Raw genomic sequence first — 21,043 nt, 5'->3', positions numbered from 1 at the left:
AACAGATAAATGCAGTGAGAGTTTTAATAGTATATAAACTATTAAGAAACAAATCTTAAACAAGTTTGTTTGGGTTTGTTTTTTTTGGAGAACACAGGAACTTTATTCAGTCTGATCGCATAATGCTGAGCTTAAAGCACTGTAGAATTTCTTTTTCAGCAACATATCTCCACATTTGCTACAGGAAAGATTTAACAATATACTTTTAAAACCTGTTTGTGTCCCTGTAACTCTAGGGAGGTGAAGACAATACCTCATGGTACTTTTTATTATACCACAATACGGGGGCTAAAGTGATTCTCTTTTTATAAATTAACCCACAGAATCAGATCTCTCTTACCGGATTCTGCTGCTTGCCAGCAGAGATGTAGTTATTATTCCCAAGGTGGCTAGATTTTATGCTACAGCTTATAAGATTAGCTAAATCGTAAAAAAATGATTGCAATCTGTACTTTGGCTATATTGATTGATCTGGGTAAATGGTTTACATTTAGAGCATGAGAGTTGCATTTGTTTCGCATTTATTTGCAATGTTTAAATTATCTTTACTTCTTGGATGATGGATATTTAAGTAGTATATGCCCTTAAACTGGATTTAGTTATTCATTTTAAGACTATAGAATAAGAATAAGAAGAATAGAATAGAATAGAATAGAATAGAATAGAATAGAATAGAATAGAATAGAATAGAATAGAATAGAATAGAATAGAATAGGATATTGGAATGAATAGAATAGAATAGAATGGAATAGAATGGAATAGAATAGATATTGGAATGAATAGAATAGAATAGAATAGAATAGAATAGAATAGAATAGAATAGAATAGAATAGAATAGAATAGAATAGAATAGAATAGAATAGAATAGAATAGGACAGGACAGAATAGAATTTATTGGCCAAGTGTAACTGGATACACAAGGAATTTGACTCCGGTACAGAAATTTGCAGATGGGGATTGTAGCCAAGAAATTAAAAGATGCTTGCTCCTGGGGAGGGAAGCTATGGCAAATCTAGACAGCACACTAAAAAGCAGAGACATCACCCTGCCAACAAAAGTGCGTATAGTCAAGGCTATGGTCTTCCCAGTTGCAATGTACGACTGTGAAAGTTGGACCATAAGAAAGGCTGAGCGCCAGAGAATTGAGGCCTTTGAACTCTGGTGCTGGAGAAGACTCCTGCGAGTCCCTTGGACTGCAAGGCGATCAAACCGGTCAGTCCTAGAGGAGATCAACCCTGACTGCTCTTTAGAAGGCCAGATCCTGAAGCTGAAACTCAAATCCTTTGGCCACCTAATGAGAAGGAAGGACTCACTGGAGAAGAGCCTCATGCTGGGAAAGGTGGAGGGCAAGAGAAGAAGGGGACGACAGAGAACGAGGTGGCTGGATGGAGTCCCTGAAGCAGGAGGCGTGAGCTTAAATGGACTCCAGAAGATGGTAGAGGACAGGAAGGCCTGGAGGAACGTTGTCCATGGGGTTGCGATGGGCCGGACATGACTTCGCAGCTAACAACAACAACAAGAGAAATTCTCAGTGTACAAACAAGCAACAAGTGATAAATCATGTTGATGAAAAGACAAATCATCATAAAACCTAAGATGCAGCACTCTTCTAAAAGTCCCTTCTAACAACGCGTATTCTCCACTCTGGGAAACTTTGCACCTTGGAAACCCGAGTCAACTTCGTGGCCGCGCCTCCCTTTGCTCCGAATTCACTTCGCTTTGTTTGTTCCTTTCCAGCCGGGCGATCGCGCTGGGAAGGGCGCAGCGGCGGCGGGTCTTTGCCGAGCGCCCGGCCTCTAGGGCCGGCCCTGGCCGCCGACGCCCCCTCCCGGAGCGGCTGGGCTGGCCGCCTGCCTTCTCCGCCCCCTTCCCCACTGCATCCTACCCCCGACCAGCGGCCTTCAAAAGTCGAAGCGGCGGAGCTGAGCGGCAGAAGACGCGTCATGGAGAGCCTAGCGAAGCAACCCAGCGCGCCCCTCCGGCTGGGGATTTTGCGCCGGCACCTGGTTCCCCACGCCGGATTCGTATCCTTCGCTTGCCCACCTGGGCCTCTTGGTCGCCTTTCCGGGTACTTTGCACCTTCCGGACCTCGGGACTGGCAAACCCCACGATCTGGAGCTGGCAGCGTCGAGACGAAAGCTCAACCGGTTGGATGGGTTCAGGGGCAGGCAAGCTTGGCTCTTTTATGACTCGTGGACTTCAACTCCCAGAATTCCTGAGCCAGCACGGCTCAGCTTGGAAACCTCTCCCTTTCCCCTCAGCCTGGCTGGCTCAGGAATTCTGGGAGTTGAAGTCCACCAGTCATAAAGCGGCCTAGGCCAGAGGTAGGCAACCTTGGCTCTTTTATGACTCGTGGACTTCAACTCCCAGAACTCCAGAGCCAGCACGGCTCAGCTTGGAAACCTCTCCCTTTCCCCTCAGCCTGGCTGGCTCAGGAATTCTGGGAGTTGAAGTCCACCAGTCATAAAGCGGCCTAGGCCAGAGGTAGGCAACCTTGGCTCTTTTATGACTCGTGGACTTCAACTCCCAGAACTCCTGAGCCAGCTATGGCTCAGCTCGGAAACCTCTTCTTTTCCCCTCAGCATGGCTGGCTCAGGAATTCTGGGAGTTGAAGTCCACGAGTCATAAAAGAGCCAAGGTTGCCTACCCCTGTGACTTAGCTTGTTATTTTCTTGCAGACGTTTCATTACCCAAACTCGGGAACATCATCAAGTGTTAGAAGGTATTTGGGGAGGGGGCGGAGAGGAGGAGGAGGAGGAGGACAGTGGGGTCCTTGGTGCTCTCTGAGCTTGGTGTTTTTCTTGCAGACCTTTCAGTACCCAACTGGGTAACATCATCAGTGGTAGAAGGGAGAGGGATGTGTGGAGAAGAGGGGGAGGATGGTGGGGTCCTTTGTGCTTTCTGAGTTTGAGGGTTTTCTTGCAGACATTTCATGACCCAAACTAGTTAACGTCATCAGTGTTAGGAGAGGTATGTGTTCCTTTCTAGCACTGATGATGTTACCCAGTTTTGTAATGAAACGTCTGCAAGAAAACAACCAAGCTCAGAGAGCACCAAGCACCCCTCATTTCAACCCCTGAGCTACAAGTATTCTCCTTTATTGGAGGAAGATTTTCTGACCCCCTTCCTGGTGAGGGACCCCAAAGTCCATCGGTCTGGGCTTCTTTTGGGGTCAAACAGTGGAAGACGATTAGGCATCATCCCGGCACAGGGTTGATCTACTTAGATTGTTGCCCCTGGCGGCTGGCTGGGTCTCAGCCTGGAGAGGCATCAAGCCAACTTCTTCTGGGTTGGCCAAAGTGTGTGTGTGGGGGGGTCCCTATCTGGGCACCCCAATTCTGAAGTTTAGACTGAGGAGAGAGCAGCTTCCAGGGCAAGGAGGTGGGGACCAAGGCCTTCTATGCTATGGGTGAGAAACTTTTAAGAGTTGGGAGGAGGTCTGAAGTATGTTTAATTAAAACTAAGCTCCCAAACTAATTCAGGCTAATGTGTATTAAACGCCCTCGGTTGTTGACTTTCTTCCTTTGATCTTTCCATTTTATATTTTCTCATGTTAGGAAGGAAATATTCACTTGAGCAGCAAAAAAAAAAAAGGACCGTTTTCACCACCTTCTTTATCCATCAGCTTTTAAATTTCAAACTGGTCCCAGCTATAAGATAATTTGGGAAGGGGGAAACCATTTAAATGGGAAGATGCCATATTGTATTTAATTTCCTTCTCCTTTATGAGAGCAGCTTCTATGATTATAAATGCCTTGTGAATGTATTTCCCATGGGGTTTTCCACCAAAGCAGTCTCTTTTAAAATTTTCTTAAATTTGACGCCAAGACACCATTTCCTACTTCAGCCCAGAATGCTCCTGCGACATGCCTAACGCAGTTCAGGTAAGTAGAACTTTACTCGGATGAAAACACAGATTTAAAGGTTGCTTAACTTGGGGTGCTTCATGTATTTAAGGTAAAGGTAAAGGTTCCCCCGCACATGCGTGCTAGTCGTTTCCGACTCTAGGGGCCGGTGCTCATCTCCGTTTCATAGCCGAAGAGCCAGCGTTTGTCCGAGGACGTCTCCGTGGTCATGTGGCCGGCATGACTAGACGCCAAAGGCGCACGGAACGCTGTTACCTTCCCACCATAGTGGTCCCTATTTTTCTACTTGCATTTTTACGTGCTTTCGAACTGCTAGGTGGGCAGAAGCTGGGACGAGTAACAGGCGCTCACTCTGTTACGCGGCACTCGGGATTCGACCCGCCAAACTGCCGACCTTCTGATCGACAAGCTCAGCGTCCTAACCCACTGAGCCACCGCGTCCCTCGCTTCATGTATTTAGTGATATGTTTATGTGTACTTCAGTAGCTTTGATTTTGGTTTGTAAAGTTAATTATTTACCTTAAACGCATCTTTTTGTTTGGTAAGTACATTGGGGTTGATCCAGCTTCATTTTTTTTTTGAATACTGTATGTCTCATTGTCAGAGAATAAGGTGCCACTTAACGTCCCGGTAACATTTGCAGTAGTGGCCAAAATTGTGGAAACCTTTTGGGAAAAGTGTATTTTTGAGGTTTAATGGCTAATAACACCACTCTTTTTTTTTTGGAGTAGTACCATAAAATTATACATCAAGGGAAAGATAATTTAATCAAGAATGTAATGCAACAAAGTTTGTTCAATTATCTGTATTCTATGAAAAGGTAAAGGTTCCCCCGCACATGCGTGCTAGTCGTTTCCAACTCTAGGGGCCGGTGCTCATCTCCGTTTCAAAGCCGAAGAGCCAGCGCTTGTCCGAGGACGTCTCCGTGGTCATGTGGCCGGCATGACTAGACGCCAAAGGCGCACGGAACGCTGTTACCTTCCCACCGTAGTGGTCCCTATTTTTCTACTTGCATTTTTACGTGCTTTCGAACTGCTAGGTTGGCAGAAGCTGGGACGAGTAACAGGCGCTCACTCTGCTACGTGGCACTCGGGATTCGACCCACCAAACTGCCGATCCTCTGATCGACAAGCTCAGCGTCCTAACCCACTGAGTCACCGCATCCCTTATTCTATGAAAAGTTATACCCAAATAACCAGAAAAAGGAAACACAACTTGCTTAGGTTGATATCAGGTAGTTTTCCTTCATCCAATTGCAGCCAATGAGCATGTTTAGAGAGCCAGTCGGGTGTCATCTTGTTTTGGCAATGAGCCAATCAGATGACTAGGATTCAGTTATCGATGTCACGTATTGAAGCTGAGACATCTGTCAGTGTGTTGTATGATCGCTATCAAGTTGGTTGTTGTTTTTTTGTGTTCTTTCATTTAGTGAGCTTGTAAAACATAATAAATTAAAGTAATGGTGCAAAGAATTGACTGGTCGCCCAGAAAGTGATGTAAAATAGTATTATTAGGTGAACAAGGCTACAGTTATAAAGAAATTAGAAGAAAAATTGGTGGAAACTTAACCAAAGGTGGCCTTTCTACTGTACACTTATGACTGTTGCAGCATCCCCAGGGTCACATGATTTGCATTCGGATGCTTGACAACTGACTCACATTTATGATGGTGGCAGTGTCCCAGGATCACATGATCTCCTTTTGCGACCTTCTGACAAGCAAAGTCGGTGGGGAAGCTGGATTTACTTAACCAATTTAACCCCTGCAGTGATTCACTTAACAGCTGTGGCAAGAAAATGGGGCAAAACGTATTTAACAAATTTCTCACTTAGCAACATAAAATCTGGGCTCAATTTTGGTCATAAGTCAAGGACTACCTGTAGTGGCTCTCCCTCTATCACAGGGGTCTTCAAACGTGGCCCTTTTATGACTTGTAGACTTGTGACACACTGGCTGAGGAATTCTGGGAGTTGAAGTCCACAAGTCATAAAAGGGCCAAGTTTGAAGACCCCCGCTCTATCATTTCCTTTGTCCTCTTTAGGACCTCAGTTTTATGTTTCAGCATCTTGATCTAAAGATCTTGTTTTAGGATTTAATGTGTCTTAGTTTTCAAGACTTTTGGGGGGATTGTATTGTGTGGTTCTGTAAAGTATCCCAAGGCTGCAAGTTTTAATTCCCCATCAATTAAAAAAAATGTATTTCATGTTTCCACAGGTATACCTTGGATAATAGCATCCTAACTCTAGAGCAAAGACGTTTTTATGAGGACAATGGATATCTTCTCATCAAAAATCTGGTGGCTGATGAAGATATTGACCACTTCAGGTATCCTTAACCCACCTGGCTGAAATCATTCAACCCAGCACCTTGAATTGCTCTAAGACAGGGGATCTCCAAACTTGCAACTTGAAAACCTGTGCAACTCCCAGAATTCTTGGAGTTGTGGACTACCACTCCCAGAATTCCCTAGTTAGCATGGCTAGCTGAGGAATTCTGGGAGTTGAAGTCCACAAGTCTTAAAAGTTACCAAATATGCTCTAAGAGGTCAGTTGGAAACCATCAGTACTGGGAATTGTTCTTAATTAAATAAGTCACTGCAGTCTGAGTATCTGTAACTCCAGAGGGTAGTTGTTAACTGGCTCATCTGGAGTTTTGCAAAAAGGATGATTTGCTTTTTGTAATTCCTACAGGGAAGTTTTAATGGTATCACTGTGTGGTTTTTATTATTATTATAATTGTGGCATGAGAACTTTCAGTGGCAAGCCGAATAAATAAGTAAACAAGGAGATACTTTTTTTTATAATAGTGTTATTGATTTTTTACAATCCTTAGTGCTTGGTGTACAGCGTGTTGTCTTGGTTCATAAAATTTTTTGGGAAAAACATACAATCAATACTAGTTAATTAACAGTCAATAATAATTAATTTTCATATTTCCATAATTAGTATATCAATTAATAATATATTTTCTTGATCTTCTTTTCTCCCAATAGTATTCTCCTTCTTCAACATTAAACCAATATTTTTGATATTTGACATTTTCAATATATAAATGATTAAATATAAACATTTTCTTCCATATTTATACCAACAATAATAGTGTCCACATGCGACATTTTTTCTTATGTTATTTTTGTAACGATCATCTTATTGATTCAACATATATCTTATTTTCATAAATCTTGTTTAAGCTCAATTTCTCCTTAACGTTCAAACAATTCTTATCAGTCATAATTTTCTCAGTAATTAACATCTAAATATCCAAATTTTCCATTTAAGTACATCATCCCAATATTTTCATATTTCACATGTTATGAAAATGCTATACTACTTATCTAGTAGGGTGGGTCCCCTGGCAGGACGAAATCAGCTGCAGGGTGCGGAGCTTCGCAATCCCACGGCCATGCGCAACGGCGCATAAACTGGAAGGCTTCTGCAAGGAGATAAGTTTAGGTTGCAGGTTGTAATCTATAGAGAACCCTTGGCTTAGATCATGTGAATTTTCAAAACTGGATCTCGTAGAACATAGAATCAGAGGGCTGGGAAGGAACCTCAAAGGTCTTCTAGCCCAAGGCAGGAGACCTTACTGTATATATACCATCCTGCTCAAAAGGTTTTCCAATCTATTTTTGAAAATCTCCATTGATGGAGCAACCACAGCTCCAAGAGAGAAGCTGTTCTATTGACGGCTTGTTCTCACTGCCAGAAAATTTGTCCTTCTAGGCTGGATCTTGCTTTAGCAAGCTTCCACTCACTGCCACAAAGAAGAAGGACTCCATCTATTTTCCAAAGCACCTGAAGGCAGAAGCAACGTATGCAAACTAATCAAGGAGAGAACCCAACCTAGAACTAAGGAGAAACTTCCTGACAATTAGAACAATTAACCAGTGGAACAACCTGCCTCCAGAAGTTGTATGTGCCACATCCCTGGAGGTTTTTAAGAAGAGACTGGACAGCCATTTGTCTGAAATGGTATAGGGTCTCCTGCCTGAGCAGGGGGTTGGACTGGATGACCACCAAGGTCCCTTCCAGAATAACTCTGTTTTTCTGCTTCTTGTCCTGTCCTCAGCTGCTGTGGAGAATAAGTCAATCCCCCTTTTTCTGTGATAGCCCCTCAAATAGTGGAGGACAGTTATCAGGTCACCCCTAGCCCTTTTCTTTGATAGCTAAGGTAAAGGTAAAGGTTCCCCCGCACATGCGTGCTAATCGTTTCCGACTCTAGGGGCTGGTGCTCATCTCCGTTTCAAAGCCGAAGAGCCAGCATTTGTCCGAGGACATCTCCATGCTCATGTGGCCGGCATGACTAGACGCCAAAGGCGCACGGAACGCTGTTACCTTCCCACTGTAGTGGTCCCTATTTTCCTACTTGCATTTTTATGTGCTTTCGAACTGCTAGGTTGGCAGAAGCTGGGACGAGTAACAGGCGCTCACTCTGTTATGCGGCACTCGGGATTCAACCCGCCAAACTGCCGACCTTCTGATCGACAAGCTCAGTGTCCTAACCCACTGAGCCACCGCGTCCCTTTGATAGCTAGACCTACCTCAACCATTCATCGTGCAATTTAGCCCCCAGTACCTCTGGAATAATTCCTTTGTGGTTCCCAATTTAAAGTCTTATGCAGAATAAATGCAAAAGTAGATGCGTTTATAGGAGTTCTTGATGCCAATTAAAAATGCTTTCCATTTTCTTCTTTAACCCTGTCTTCAGAGAGGAATTTGTAAAGATATGCAGAAAGGAAGTGGAGGTACCCGGAATAACCATAATGAAAGATATCACAATGGCCAAGTCTGCTGCTGATGAGAATACAGTTTCGAAATTGCAGGATTTTATGTGGAACGAAGAACTCTTCAGATATTGTACCTTACCTCAGGTGAAAACAGGAATTTTCTGAAATCATAAGCGTTTGCATAAACATATTTCCTTTCCATAAGAAGGTCTGCGGAAAAAAAAGTCTTTTAAGTTATCGTTTTAACTACAATGAACTTTGCATAAGATCTACATTCTAAAACCCAGAATCAGGCTGCTGCAGTGTTTTTCACCCCCTCCACCAAAAAAATAATAATCTAAAAATGGGATTTTGGCATAAAAGACTGATTTCACCCAAGATTATCTGTATGTCCAAAATTATTGTTGTTGTTTTTTGCAAAACTAATGTCCTTCTTCCCTGACTTCACAAAAATAGATAATGAAGAGCTAACTTTGGTTGGCTTAAAATATATAATGTTTCAGCTGCTTTTTGAAACTCATCTATTTGTTAAATGCAGGGAGTCCTCAACTTATGACCACAATTTATGTTGTAAAGTGAGAAATTTGTTCAGTGAGTTTTGCCCCCTTTTAGTGCTTTCCTTGCCATGCTGGTTAAGTAGATCACTGCAGTTCTTCAGTTAGCAAAACGGTTGTGTTTTTTTTATTGAAAAGTTTTACAATTTTTAAATACAATGAACTCCCCCCTCCCACTCCCCTCTCCCCAACCCTCCCCTCCCCTCCCCCCTCCCCGACTTCCCAGAGCTGAATACAGGGTATAATAATACAAACATAAACTAAAATATGCTAACAACAAAAATAAAACATTAAGTTCTATCGGGCTTTAACTCTCCAGAATCATAATATTAATAAAGTAACAAATAACTAATCATACATCATAAAAATCCACTACTTATTCAAATGCTAAATGAAACTTTTTAGTCCCATATTTATTCTGAATATATTCAATCCATCTTCTCCATTCCACAATATATCTCTGTTGCGATTGGTCTTTCAAATATGCCGAAATCTTTGCCATTTCCGCCAAGTTGGAAACTTTCAAAGTCCACTCTTCTATAGTCGGCAATTCCTCCTTCAGTTAGCAAAACGGTTGTTGTGTTGTTAATCGGGCTTCCCCCATTGCCCTTGTTGGTCAGAAGGTCGCAAAAGGGGATTGCGTGACCCCAGGATACTGCATTATAAATATGAACCAGTTGTCAAGTATCCGAATGTAAATCATGTGACCTTGGGGATGCTGCAACGGTCGTAAGTGTGAAAAATGGTCAAGTCACTTTTTTTTCAGTGCCGTTGTAACTTTGAATGGTCCCTAAACAAACTGTTGTAAGTCAAGGCTTACCTGTATACCTGTCCCAGATTGAGCACTTAGGAAAGAAAAACCCTCAACTCCATTTGTAGCGCAAGATATACTTTTACTAAAGTCAAGTGTTTACAGCGTAAGCAAAGCCAGATCCGAGAATTCCCGCGTAAACCCAGATTTTTTTCCCCCTTCTCACAGGCCCTTCCCTCTTGGTCATCTTGTTAGTGTCCAGTGAGGTTCAAATTAGTTCTAAAGTTTGGCCCCTTTTTGATGGGCATTCTGTTCCCATGCCATTGTCCTTGGGCCATTCAACTGTTGTCTCTGGTTCCTGTCATCCCCCCCCCACCTCCCTATATCCCTGAGCCCTGGTGGTGCAGTGGTTAGAATGCAGTACTGCAGGCTACTTCTGCTGACTGCTGGCTGCCTGCAGTTTGGCAGTTCGATTCTCATTGGCTCAAGGTTGACTCAGCCTTCTATTCTATTCTATTCTATTCTATTCTATTCTATTCTATTCTATTCTATTCTATTCTATTCCATCCCATCCCATCCCATCCCATCCCATCCCATCCCATCCCATCCCATCCCATCCCATCCTGATTCTATTCTATTCTATTCTATTCTATTCTATTCTATTCTATTCTATTCTATTCTATTCTATTCTATTCTATTCTATTCTATTCTATTCTATTCTATTCTATTCTATTCTATTCTATTCTATTCTATTCTAGCCCTGATGGCGCAATGGTTAGAGTGCAGTATTGCAGACTAATTCTGCCGATTGCCAGCAATTTGATCCTGACTGGCTCAAGGTTGACTCAGCCTTCCATCCTTCTGAGGTCAATAAAATGAGGATCCAGATTGTTGGGGGCAACATGCTGACTCTGTAAACCACTTAGAGAGGGCTGTAAAGCACCATTGAGCAGTATATACTGTAAGTACTATTGCTATTGCTATCCCTTTATCCCCCCACCACCACATTTTATGGAGGCTGCCATCAAAGTGAAGCAGGGCTGAAGCACTGTGATGGTAGATCTGGCAATACCGCTGGCTATTTTCATACTACTACCTGTTTTTATAATACAGCTACAGGGGCTTCAGCCAGTTTAAATATCTATCATTGAGCTGGGTTTTTTTAACCTTAGGTCGTAAAATACGTTGAATGCTTCACGGGGCCCGACATCATGGCTATGCACACCATGCTGATCAATAAACCTCCAGATACAGGTAAGACTCATTAATTAAATAAACGCTTAAAAAGAGCTGACAGGCCTTCTTCTGTTTGCTTATATGAATTGCAGCTTTTTCTGCTTGGAGTCTGGAGGAAAAAAATCTGTATTTTTCCTTTTTGACGTGAATGGCCAGAAGAAGTGCTGATTCCAAAGTAGATAAATAATTCTCTCTCTCTCTCTCTCTTTTTTTTGCAAGAGAAAAATATGTATTTATTAAACTTAATCATTTTAACTGTTCTTAATTTTTGTAATTGTATTATTGTTATTTTAAAAACCTTGTGAACCGCCCTGAGTCCTACGGGAGAAGGGTGGTATATAAGTCTAATAAAGATAAAGATAGAACAACGTGAAAATAATAAATATTAACATTAAAATTGAGTTTAAATGCCCAAAGCTAGCAAGGAAGGGAGTAGGAAATATTTATAGATAGTCCTCGACTTACAATTACCATTGAAGTGTTAATACCATTTTACAATGCCCTGGTAAGACCACACTTGGAATCCTGCGTCCAGTTTTGGTCACCACGATATAAAAAAGATGTTGAGACTCTAGAAAGGGTGCAGAGAAGAGCAACAAAGATGATTAGGGGACTGGAGGCTAAAACATAGGAAGAACCATTGCTGGAATTGGCTATGTCTTGTTTAACAAAGAGAAGGTCGAGGGGGGACATGATAGCAGTCTTTCAATATCTCAGGGGTTGCCACAAAGAAAACAGGGTGAGCCTCCTCTCCAAAACACAACAAGGCAGGACAAGAAGCAATGGATGGAAACTAATCAAGGGGAGAAGCAATCTAGAACTAAGGAGAAACTTCCTGACAGAACAATTAACCAATGCAACAACCTGCCTCCAGAAGCGATGAATGCTCCAACACTGGAAATTTTTAAAAAGAGATTGGACAACCATTTGTCTGAAATGGTATAGGGTTTCCTGCCTGAGCAGGGGGTTGGACTAGAAGACCTCCAAAGTTCCTTCCAAATCTGTTCTAATTCCAATTCCAATTCTAATTTCTGTTGCTAAGCAAGGCAGTTGCTAAGTGAGATTTGTCCCATTTTACGACCTTTCTTTCCACAGTTGTTAAGTGAGCCATGGCAGTTGTTAAGTTAGTGACACAGTTGTTAAGTGAATCTGGCTTCTCCATTGACTTTGCTTGTCAGGTCACAAATGGGGATGACGTGACCCAGAGACATTACGACTGCCGTAAGTACATGTGAGTTGCTGAGTGCTGAAATATGGATCACATGACCGTGGGGGGATGCTGCCACGGATGTAAGTGTGAAAACCAGTCCTAAGTCCCTGTTTTCAGTGCCGTTGTCACTTTGACCCGTCACTAAATGAATGGTTGCAAGTCCAGGGCCACCTGGACTGGGCCTCAGTTGCCTTGTTAGCATATAGTCTTAATCCCTGAGACGTCCTTGGTGCAATCTGAGTTTGGTGATTTCCTTGCAGATGTTTCGTTACCCAAAAGAGGTAACATCATCAATGCTCTAGATGTCTCACACTGATGATGTTCCCTAGTTGGGTAATGAAACGTCTGCAAGGAAACCACCAAGCTCAGAGAGCACCAAGGACCCCATAGTCCTCCTCTTCCTCCTCCTCCTCCTCCTCACCTTTTCCTCTTTCCCCTCCTCCTCCTTCCCCCAAACCCCACTCCCTTCTGGCACTGTTCCCTAGTTGTGTAATGAAACGTCTGCAAGGAAACCACCAAGCTCAGAGAGCACCAAGGACTCCACAATCCTCCTTCTCCTCCTCCTCTTCCTCCCCTTTTTCTCCTTCCCGTCCTCCTCCTCCTCCTCCTCCCCACAAACCCCACTCCCTTCTGGCACTGATGATGTTCCCTAGTTGGGTAATGAAACGTCTGCAAGGAAACCACCAAGCTCAGAGAGCACCAAGGACTCCACAATCCTCCTTCTCCTCCTCCTCTTCCTCCCCTTTTTCTCCTTCCCGTCCTCCTCCTCCTCCTCCTTCCCCCAAACCCCACTCCCTTCTTGCATTGATGTTGTTGCCTAGTTATGTAATGAAACATCTGCAAGGAAACCACCAAGCTCAGAGAGCACCAAGGACTCCACAATCCTCCTTCTCCTCCTCCTCTTCCTCCCCTTTTTCTCCTTCCCGTCCTCCTCCTCCTCCTCCTCCCCACAAACCCCACTCCCTTCTGGCAGTGATGATGTTCCCTAGTTGGGTAATGAAACGTCTGCAAGAAAACAACCCAGCTGAGAGTGCACCAAGGACCCCTCATGTCAACCCTGAGCTACCAATATTTTTTCTTTATTAGCGCTAAACCTTATTTCTGAAACAAAGGGACTTCTATTTTTTTTTCCAGGCAAGAAAACCTCTCGTCATCCTTTGCATCAGGATCTCCATTATTTCACCTTCCGTCCTGCCGACCAAATCGTTTGTGCCTGGACCGCAATGGAAAGGGTGGATCAGAGAAATGGATGCTTGGTTGTGTTGCCGGGGTCTCACAAGGGCTGTCTGAAGGAGCACAAGTATCCGGATTGGGAGGTAACAGACGGAGAGGCATCCACGTGTCCAAAGGACGATGTCAGGGTTCCGACTAATGAAACACGTCAAAGAATCTTCAGGCATTATTTATTCTAAAAAGTCTATAATAATGAGAACAAAGCATCCGGCACGCATGGATGGATGCCAAAATCTGAATTCCCCTCCCTTCAGCACCTAATATCAGGCACAGTTCCCTCCTCCAAATTTGCCGCCATAAATCACATTCTCCAATCAGTTTGTGAAGCAAAGCTTTGCTTCCGTTCTGTATTTCTTATCTTATTAAAACAACCGGGTTAGTATCCTCCTCCCCCCAGCTTCATCTGATTCTAACAGCAAAACAATTTAAAGGAATAGGCTGCCTCTTATATTGTCAAAGCAAAAAACATCCAATGTTTGCAGCGTTGACAGACGGAGATGATTGGCACCAAAAGGTTGGGGTACAGGTAGTCCTCGACTTACGAGCAATCACTTAGTGATCCGCCCTGAAAAAGAGGGACTTAACAACCTAGATCTGATGCCCCGCCCCCTGCAGTCACGTGACTGCACTCCAGATTCTTGGCTGCATTTGCACTCCTTTGCCGTGTCCTGAGGTCACATGGCCAGCTTTTACGACGGTTTTGCCAGAAAGCAAATTCCAGGTTTCAGCAAAACTGCGTTCATCGTGAATGGTGGCTTCACAGTTACAACTGTGGTGTTTGCTTAATGACCCACTGTCTTACCTTGTATCAGATCTAGATATAAACAACGACAGGATCCTTACTCCACCTAGCCATTGTTGGAAAGAGACTCCTGGTCAATGGATGGACATCTAAAAGAACTCAGTTATTGGTTTTTGAATTTGGCCTCTGAGGGGTCCTTGGTGCTCTCTGAGCTGGATTGTTTTCTTGCAGACATTTCATTAACCAACGTAGGTAACTTCATCGGGGCTAGTGATGAAGCATCTGCAAGAAAACAAGCTCATCAAGGAACCCACAGTCGTCTTCCTCCTCCTCTTCCTCCCCCTCCTCCCTCCTCTTCCTCCCCCTCTTCCCCTCCTCCTCTTCCTCCCCCTCCTTCTCTTCCTCCTCCTCCCCCTCCTCCTCCCTCTCCTCTTCCTCCCCCTCTTCCCCTCCTCCTCCCTCCTCTTCCTCCCCCTCCTCCTCCCTCTTCCTCCTCCTCCTCCTCTTCCTCCTCCCCCCTTCTAGCACTGATGATGTTGCCTAATTTGGGTAATGCAACATCTGCAGGAAAAAAACCAAGCTCAGAGAGCACCAAGGACCCCTCATTTCAACCCTGATCTACAAATATTCTCCTTAATTTGGCCTGTTTGTGTCTCTCAGGAGTTAGAAGGTAAATTCTAGGGGTTTTTTGTTGTTTTTTTTGCAGGGTGGTGTAAACAAGATGTACCATGGGATACATGATTACGACAAGAGTCTTCGTAGAGTCCACCTCCCCATGGAGAAAGGAGACACGGTGTTTTTCCACCCCTTGTTGATTCACGGTTCTGGAAGAAATAGGACGGAAGGATTTCGAAAGGTAATGCAGGTCATAGCCTGGGTGTCCAGGTGCTCTGAGATCTTTCCTGCCTCGTTCAAATCAAGGACATTCTGTACGTTAGTGGCCAAAATGGTGGAAACCTTTTTTGGGAAAGTGTACAGTAGAAAGGCCTCCATTGGTTAAGTTTCCACCAATTTTCCTTCTAATTTCTTTATAACTGTAGCCTTGTTCACATAATAATACTATTTGACATCACTTTCTGGGCAACCAGTCAACTCTTTGCACCATTACTTTAATTTTATTACATTTTACAAGCTCACTGAATGAAAGAACACAAAAAAAAAACCAACCGATTTGATAGCGATCACATAACACACCGACAAATGTCCTCCTCTCAGCTTCAGTAGGTGACATCGATAACCGAATCCTGCTGTGATCTGATTGGCTCATTGCCGAAACAAGATGACACCCGATTGGCTGTCTAAACGCTCATGCTCGTTGGCTGCAATCAGATGAAGGAAAGCTACCTGATCTCAGCCTAAGCAAGTTGTGCTTCCTTTTTCTGGCTATTTGGCTATCACTTTTCATAGCATACAGATCACTGAACAAACTTGGTTGGATTACATTCTTGATTAAATTATCCCTCCATTGATATGCAATTTTATGGTACTACTCCAAAAAAAAAAAGTGGTGTCATTAGCCATCAAAGCACAAAAATACACTTTTCCCAAAAGGTTTCCACAATTTTGGCCACTGCTGTATGTTAACTGAAACATTTGGTCCTCTTTCTTAATGGTTTTGGTTAATAAGGCTTGGAACATGGCCAATTAGGACTTTAAATAGTTTAAATAAAAATCGTATAACTTCTCTCTGTCTCTCTCCTTCCTTCTCCCTCCCTCCGTCTCTCTCCCTCTGTCCCCCTCTCCTTCCCTCCCTCCCTCTTCTTCTCTCCCACCTCCCTCCCTCTTTCCCTTTTCCTCTCTCCTTCTCTTTCCCTCTCTTTCCCCCTCTCCCTCCCTCTCCCCCTCTCCCTCCTCCTCTCTCCTTCCCTTCCTCTCCCTCTCTTCTCTCTCTCTCCCCCTCCCCCTCTCCTTCTCTTCCACTCCCTTTCTCCCTCACCTTCCCACTCCCTCTCTCTCTCCTTCCCTCCCTCTCCCCCTCTCTTTCCCTCCCTCCCTCTTCTTCTCTCCCACCTCCCTCCCTCTTTCCCTTTTCCCCTCCTTCTCTTTCCCTCTCTTTCTCCCTCTCCCTCCCACTCCCCCTCTCTCTCCTCTCTCCCCCTCTCTCCCTCCCTTCCTCTCCCTCCCTTCCTCTCCCTCTCTTCTCTCTCTCTCCCCCTCTCTCTCCCTCTTCCCCTCTCCTTCTCTTCCACTCCCTTTCTCCCTCACCCTCCCACTTCCTCTCTCTCTCCTCTCCCCCTCTCTCCTCCTCTCTCCCCCTCCGTCCCTCTCCCTCTCTCCCCCTCTCTCCCTGCTCTTTCTCCCCCTCTCCTTCCCTCCCTCTCCCCCTCTCCTTCCCTCCCTCCCTCTTCTTCTCTCCCACCTCCCTCTCTCTTTCCCTTTTCCTCTCTCCTTCTCTTTCCCTCTCTTTCTCCCTCTCCCTCCCACTCCCCCTCTCTCTCCTCTCTCCCCCTCTCTCCCTCCCTTCCTCTCCCTCCCTTCCTCTCCCTCTCTTCTCTCTTTCTCCCCCTCTCTCTCCCCCTCTCCTTCTCTTCCACTCCCTTTCTCCCTCACCCTCCCACTCCCTCTCTCTCCTCTCCCCCTCTCTCTTCCTCTCTCCCCCTCTGTCCCTCTCCCTCTCTCCCCCTCTCTCCCTGCTCTTTCTCCCCCTCTCCTTCCCTCCCTCTCCCCCTCTCCTTCCCTCCCTCCCTCTTCTTCTCTCCCACCTCCCTCCCTCTTTCCCTTTTCCTCTCCTTCTCTTTCCCTCTCTTTCCCCCTCTCCCTCCCTCTCCCCCTCTCTCTCCTCCTCTCTCTCCCGCTCTCCCTCCCCCTCTCTCCTTCCTTTCCTCTCCCTCTCTTCTCTCTCTCTCCCCCTCTCTCTCCCTCTTCCCCTCTCCTTCTCTTCCACTCCCTTTCTCCCTCACCCTCCCACTCCCTCTCTCTCCTCCTCACTCCCCCTCCGTCCCTCTCCCTCTCTCCCCCCCCTCTCCCTGCTATTTCTCCCCCTCTCCTTCCCTCCCTCCCTCTTCTTCTCTCCCACCTCCCTCCCTCTCTTTCCTTCTTCCCCTCTCCTTCTCTTCCCCTCTCTTTCTCCCTCTACCTCCCACTCCCTCCCTCTCTCCTCCTCTGTCCCCCTCCGTCCCTCTTCCTCTCTCCCGCTCTCCCTCCCTTCCTCTCCCTCTCCTCTTCTCTCTCTCCCTCTTCTCCTCTCCTTCTCTTCCACTCCCTTTCTCCCTCTCCCTCCCACTCCCTCTCTCTCCTCCTCACTCCCCCTCCGTCCCTCTCCCTTTCTCCCCCTCTCCCTCCTCTTTCTCCCCCTCTTCTTCCCTCCCTCTCCCCCTCTCCTTCCCTCCCTCCCTCTTCTTCTCTCCCACCTCCCTTCCTCTCTTTTCCTCTTCCCCTCTCTTTCTCCCTCTCCCTCCCACTCCCCCTCTCTCTCCTCCTCTCTCCCCCTCTGTCGCTCTCCCTCTCTCCCCCTCCGTCCCTCCCTTCCTCTCCCTCTCTTCTTCTCTCTCTCCCTCTCCTCCCTCCCTCTCCCTCTGTCTCCCTCTCTCTTTTAATGCAGGCTATTTCTTGTCATTATGCTAGTAGTGATTGCTACTATATCGACATCAAAGGGACCATCCAGGAAAATATAGAGAAGGAAGTTGAAGAGATTGCAAGGAAGAGGTACGGTATAGCTGGTTCATCGGTGACTCTGAAAGTAAGTATTTATTTATTTTTTTAAGAGCATGTTCGAAAGTGTTTGGCCCCGGGCTTTTCTCCTAAGCTAAGGCGTTCTGAATAAAAATTCAGAAGTGTGTAAAGAATGCCGTTTTAGTCGAAGCAGTTTATATCAGCATATCATTGGATGCTCAGATTGCCTGGTTTTTGGTACTTCTTCTCTGAGGCTGGTCCATAATAAGATTCACCTTGAGTAGCACCCTCAAAACAGCCAGTGCTGTGACTGGAATAAATCATGAACAGATGAAATATTTCCTATAACTATGCCCGAATTTGGAGGCTAGTAGTATAGTTAATCCTCAACTTATGACCACAGTCGGGGTCAGAATTTCCGTTGCTAAACAAGGTAATTGTTATGTGAGTTGCGCCCTATTTTATGACCTTTTTGGTCACCGTTGGTAAGCAAACCACCGCTATTGTTAAGCAATATAGGTATAGAGTTTCCTGCCTGAGCAGGGGGTTGGACTAGATGATCTCCAAGGTCCCTTCCAACTATTATTATTATTATTATTATTATTATTATTATTATTATTATTATTATTATTATTATTATTTTATTATTATTATTATTTTATTATTTTATTATTATTTTATTATTATTATTATTATATTATTATTATTATTATTATTATTATTATTATTATTATTATTATTATTATTATTATTATTATTATTATTATTATCATCATCATCATCATTATCCAGGTCGTAAGTGTGAAAAACAGTCGTAAGTCACTTTTTTTCAGTGCCACTGTAACTTTGAACAGTCACTAAAGGAACTGTTGTAAGTCGAGGACTATCTGTATTAGGTTCGGAACTTGGAGAATCTTGTTTTTTTTAAATGAATGTTTTAAAATGTTTTAGGGTCCGCCAACTCAACCTGCTTACACCTCAATGTGTGAACCGGGAAGACGCTTCTCATTATTTCTGTTCTGTTTTTCAGGATACTTCTATGCTGCGCGGTCGACTTGTTAAAGGAAAGAGAAACAATCTTTAAATGCTGTTACAGATCCCTTCCCAAACCACCCAAGAAAACTGGGAGAATTCAGCATTTATTTCTTCTTCCTTTTTGGAAAGGCTGTTCAGTTAGTAATAATCTCGATGCGCTTTTCAAGGCAGTTTGTGTTGGGAAATTGATTAAAGGCTGCAGTGCTAGGCACATAAATGTTAGTGCAATGAACACGGTGAAATTTGTTTTTGAGTAAAAAAAACCCAGAATACATGTTTTACTTACACAAACCCTTTATTGATTAGATTCTAAGAATTTAAACTGTTGTCCTGGTCTTGTTTAATAATAATAAACTCTTAGCTGAGCTCAGATGGACTTTTAACTATATGTGCATAGAATTATATTCTCAATTTAATAACGGTAACTGTTGTATTTAAGTAATTTAAGTCAAACTATTTTTGCAGTATTTGGAAAAAGCTCATTTTTCAGTGATTTTAGATTTTTCTTTGTAGGAACATCTTCCTTATTTTAATAGCAAACATTTATTATAATAGATTTACACCAGAGTGCAGACTTTTAGATTAGTGACTTAGTTTTTCCAGTTTTCAAGAGTTGGAACGAGCTGTTTTATTTGAGAAGAATATTATGGACTGGAAAAGGTAAAAGAAGAGTCAAAACAATTGATTGGAAGCAGATTTCCAGTATCTGCATGGGAATTATTATTATTTTTTACATTAGAATTAAAACAGCTAGAAGGTGACATGAAAAATGGTTTGGTTTTATAAAAGCGAAAATTTGTATTAAAATACCTGGATGGCTTTCAACAATGGAAGCATTTGCTTATCCAAATTTGATTAATTATGGGAAAGTTGTGACCTATAAAGGTATTTTGGACAATGAAGGGAAATTGAAATATAGACAAAACTTGGAAGAGCAGGGTATTGATTTATCATGGTGGCATATTTGCAAATTCAAACGAGATATGAAAAAGATGTTCAGACAATGGGATTTTACAAAGAACAGACAGAATTTGACCAGATGTTGCTGAAAACAGATGAAAAACTGATTTAAAAAACTTTACAAATATTTGTTAAGCTTAAAGATGGAAGAGGAACAAGGGAAAGAAACAATGATAATATGGACAAAGAACTTTGGATATAATATAGAATTAGAACATTGGCAAAGCTTATGGGAAGGAAACTCTAAAATAACAAAAGCGGCAACCTATAAAGAAAACTTATACAAAATGTTTTATAGATGGCATTTAACACTGGTGAGATTAGCGAAAATGTTTAAAAATATGTCTATTAAGTGTTGGAAATGTAAACAGAAACCAGGTACTTTACTATCATATTGTCAATGCTGCTGACATCAGATGTTTTTTTCATTGACAACAGATGGAGATGCAGCCATTTTCTTTTTGCTTTTAAAGTTAGATGATGCTGGGGGGAGGATTGTGCAGGAGAGTCTAGCTAGACATAATAACACTGAACCTAGTGTGAGAACCAAGGTTATTGAAATAAGAGATTATAAAGAATTGGGCTGGAGAACTGGAATGGAAGCCCACACTTTAAACTAATTGGGGAATGTGATTTATGACTGTTAACTGGAGGAGGGAATTGTGCTTTGATACTATGTGCTCAGGGGAGGGGAATTCAGGTTTTGGCTTCGATTACGTTAGTGCCGATGCTATGCTACTCAAATAAAGATTCTTTAAGGTAAACAATGCCTCGAAGTTCTTTGAAGAGTTTCATCTGTCGGAACCATGACACATACTTGGTGGACATGCCCTAAAGCTAAAAGATTTTGGTCAAAAATACATATATGGTTAGACAAAATGATTTAAAGAACATATAGATTTTAAGCCAGAGTTGTTTTTGTTAGGCATAGCAGTAGGAAACTATGAGAAAGAATGTATATACTTAATTTTACGTTTATTAACCTCAGCAAAAATAGTATTTTGCTCAATATTGGAAAAATGAAAACCCACGGGGAAAATTTTATCAATGGCTAGAAAAATGAGTTAGACAGAAAGGAATTAAATATGTGTTAGTAAGAAGAAGAAAGAAAAGAAGAA

General features: G+C 43.3%; 1 protein-coding gene across 3 annotated transcripts; it reads left to right on the top strand.

The window, feature by feature from the left end:
- Positions 1–1,280: 1,280 nt before the first annotated feature.
- Positions 1,281–20,692, top strand: LOC308670037 (phytanoyl-CoA dioxygenase, peroxisomal-like). Of its 3 annotated transcripts, none has more exons than XR_014026913.1 (9): positions 1,281–2,024; positions 3,829–3,884; positions 6,081–6,191; positions 8,574–8,736; positions 11,070–11,151; positions 13,478–13,659; positions 15,025–15,174; positions 17,886–17,997; positions 18,961–20,692. XR_014026913.1 is itself a non-coding variant. In XM_081331173.1 (9 exons), exons 1-9 carry the CDS (start codon positions 1,944–1,946, stop codon positions 19,012–19,014), a joined length of 1,017 nt encoding a protein of 338 aa, XP_081187299.1. In that variant the 5' UTR covers positions 1,288–1,943; the 3' UTR covers positions 19,015–20,692. The 3 variants fall into 3 exon arrangements, 1 of the variants encoding a protein (XP_081187299.1); XR_014026914.1 differs by having other exon boundaries at positions 17,883–17,997; XM_081331173.1 differs by having other exon boundaries at positions 1,288–2,024; positions 17,860–17,997.
- Positions 20,693–21,043: the final 351 nt, after the last annotated feature.

This window comes from Vipera berus (genome assembly GCF_964194415.1).
Source record: "Vipera berus genome assembly, chromosome: 6".
NCBI classification, from domain to species: domain Eukaryota; kingdom Metazoa; phylum Chordata; class Lepidosauria; order Squamata; family Viperidae; genus Vipera; species Vipera berus.
This window is presented reverse-complemented; position numbering and strand designations above follow the sequence as displayed.

Bases quoted from the DNA above. Each gene is read 5' to 3' on its own strand.
- LOC308670037 (XM_081331173.1), top strand. From the start codon at position 1,944: ATGGAGAGCCTAGCGAAGCAACCCAGCGCGCCCCTCCGGCTGGGGATT. The intron at 2,025-3,828 runs GTATCCTTCGCT...TTTGACGCCAAG, and splicing joins TGGTTCCCCACGCCGGATTC to ACACCATTTCCTACTTCAGC. The intron at 6,192-8,573 runs GTATCCTTAACC...CCCTGTCTTCAG, and splicing joins GAAGATATTGACCACTTCAG to AGAGGAATTTGTAAAGATAT.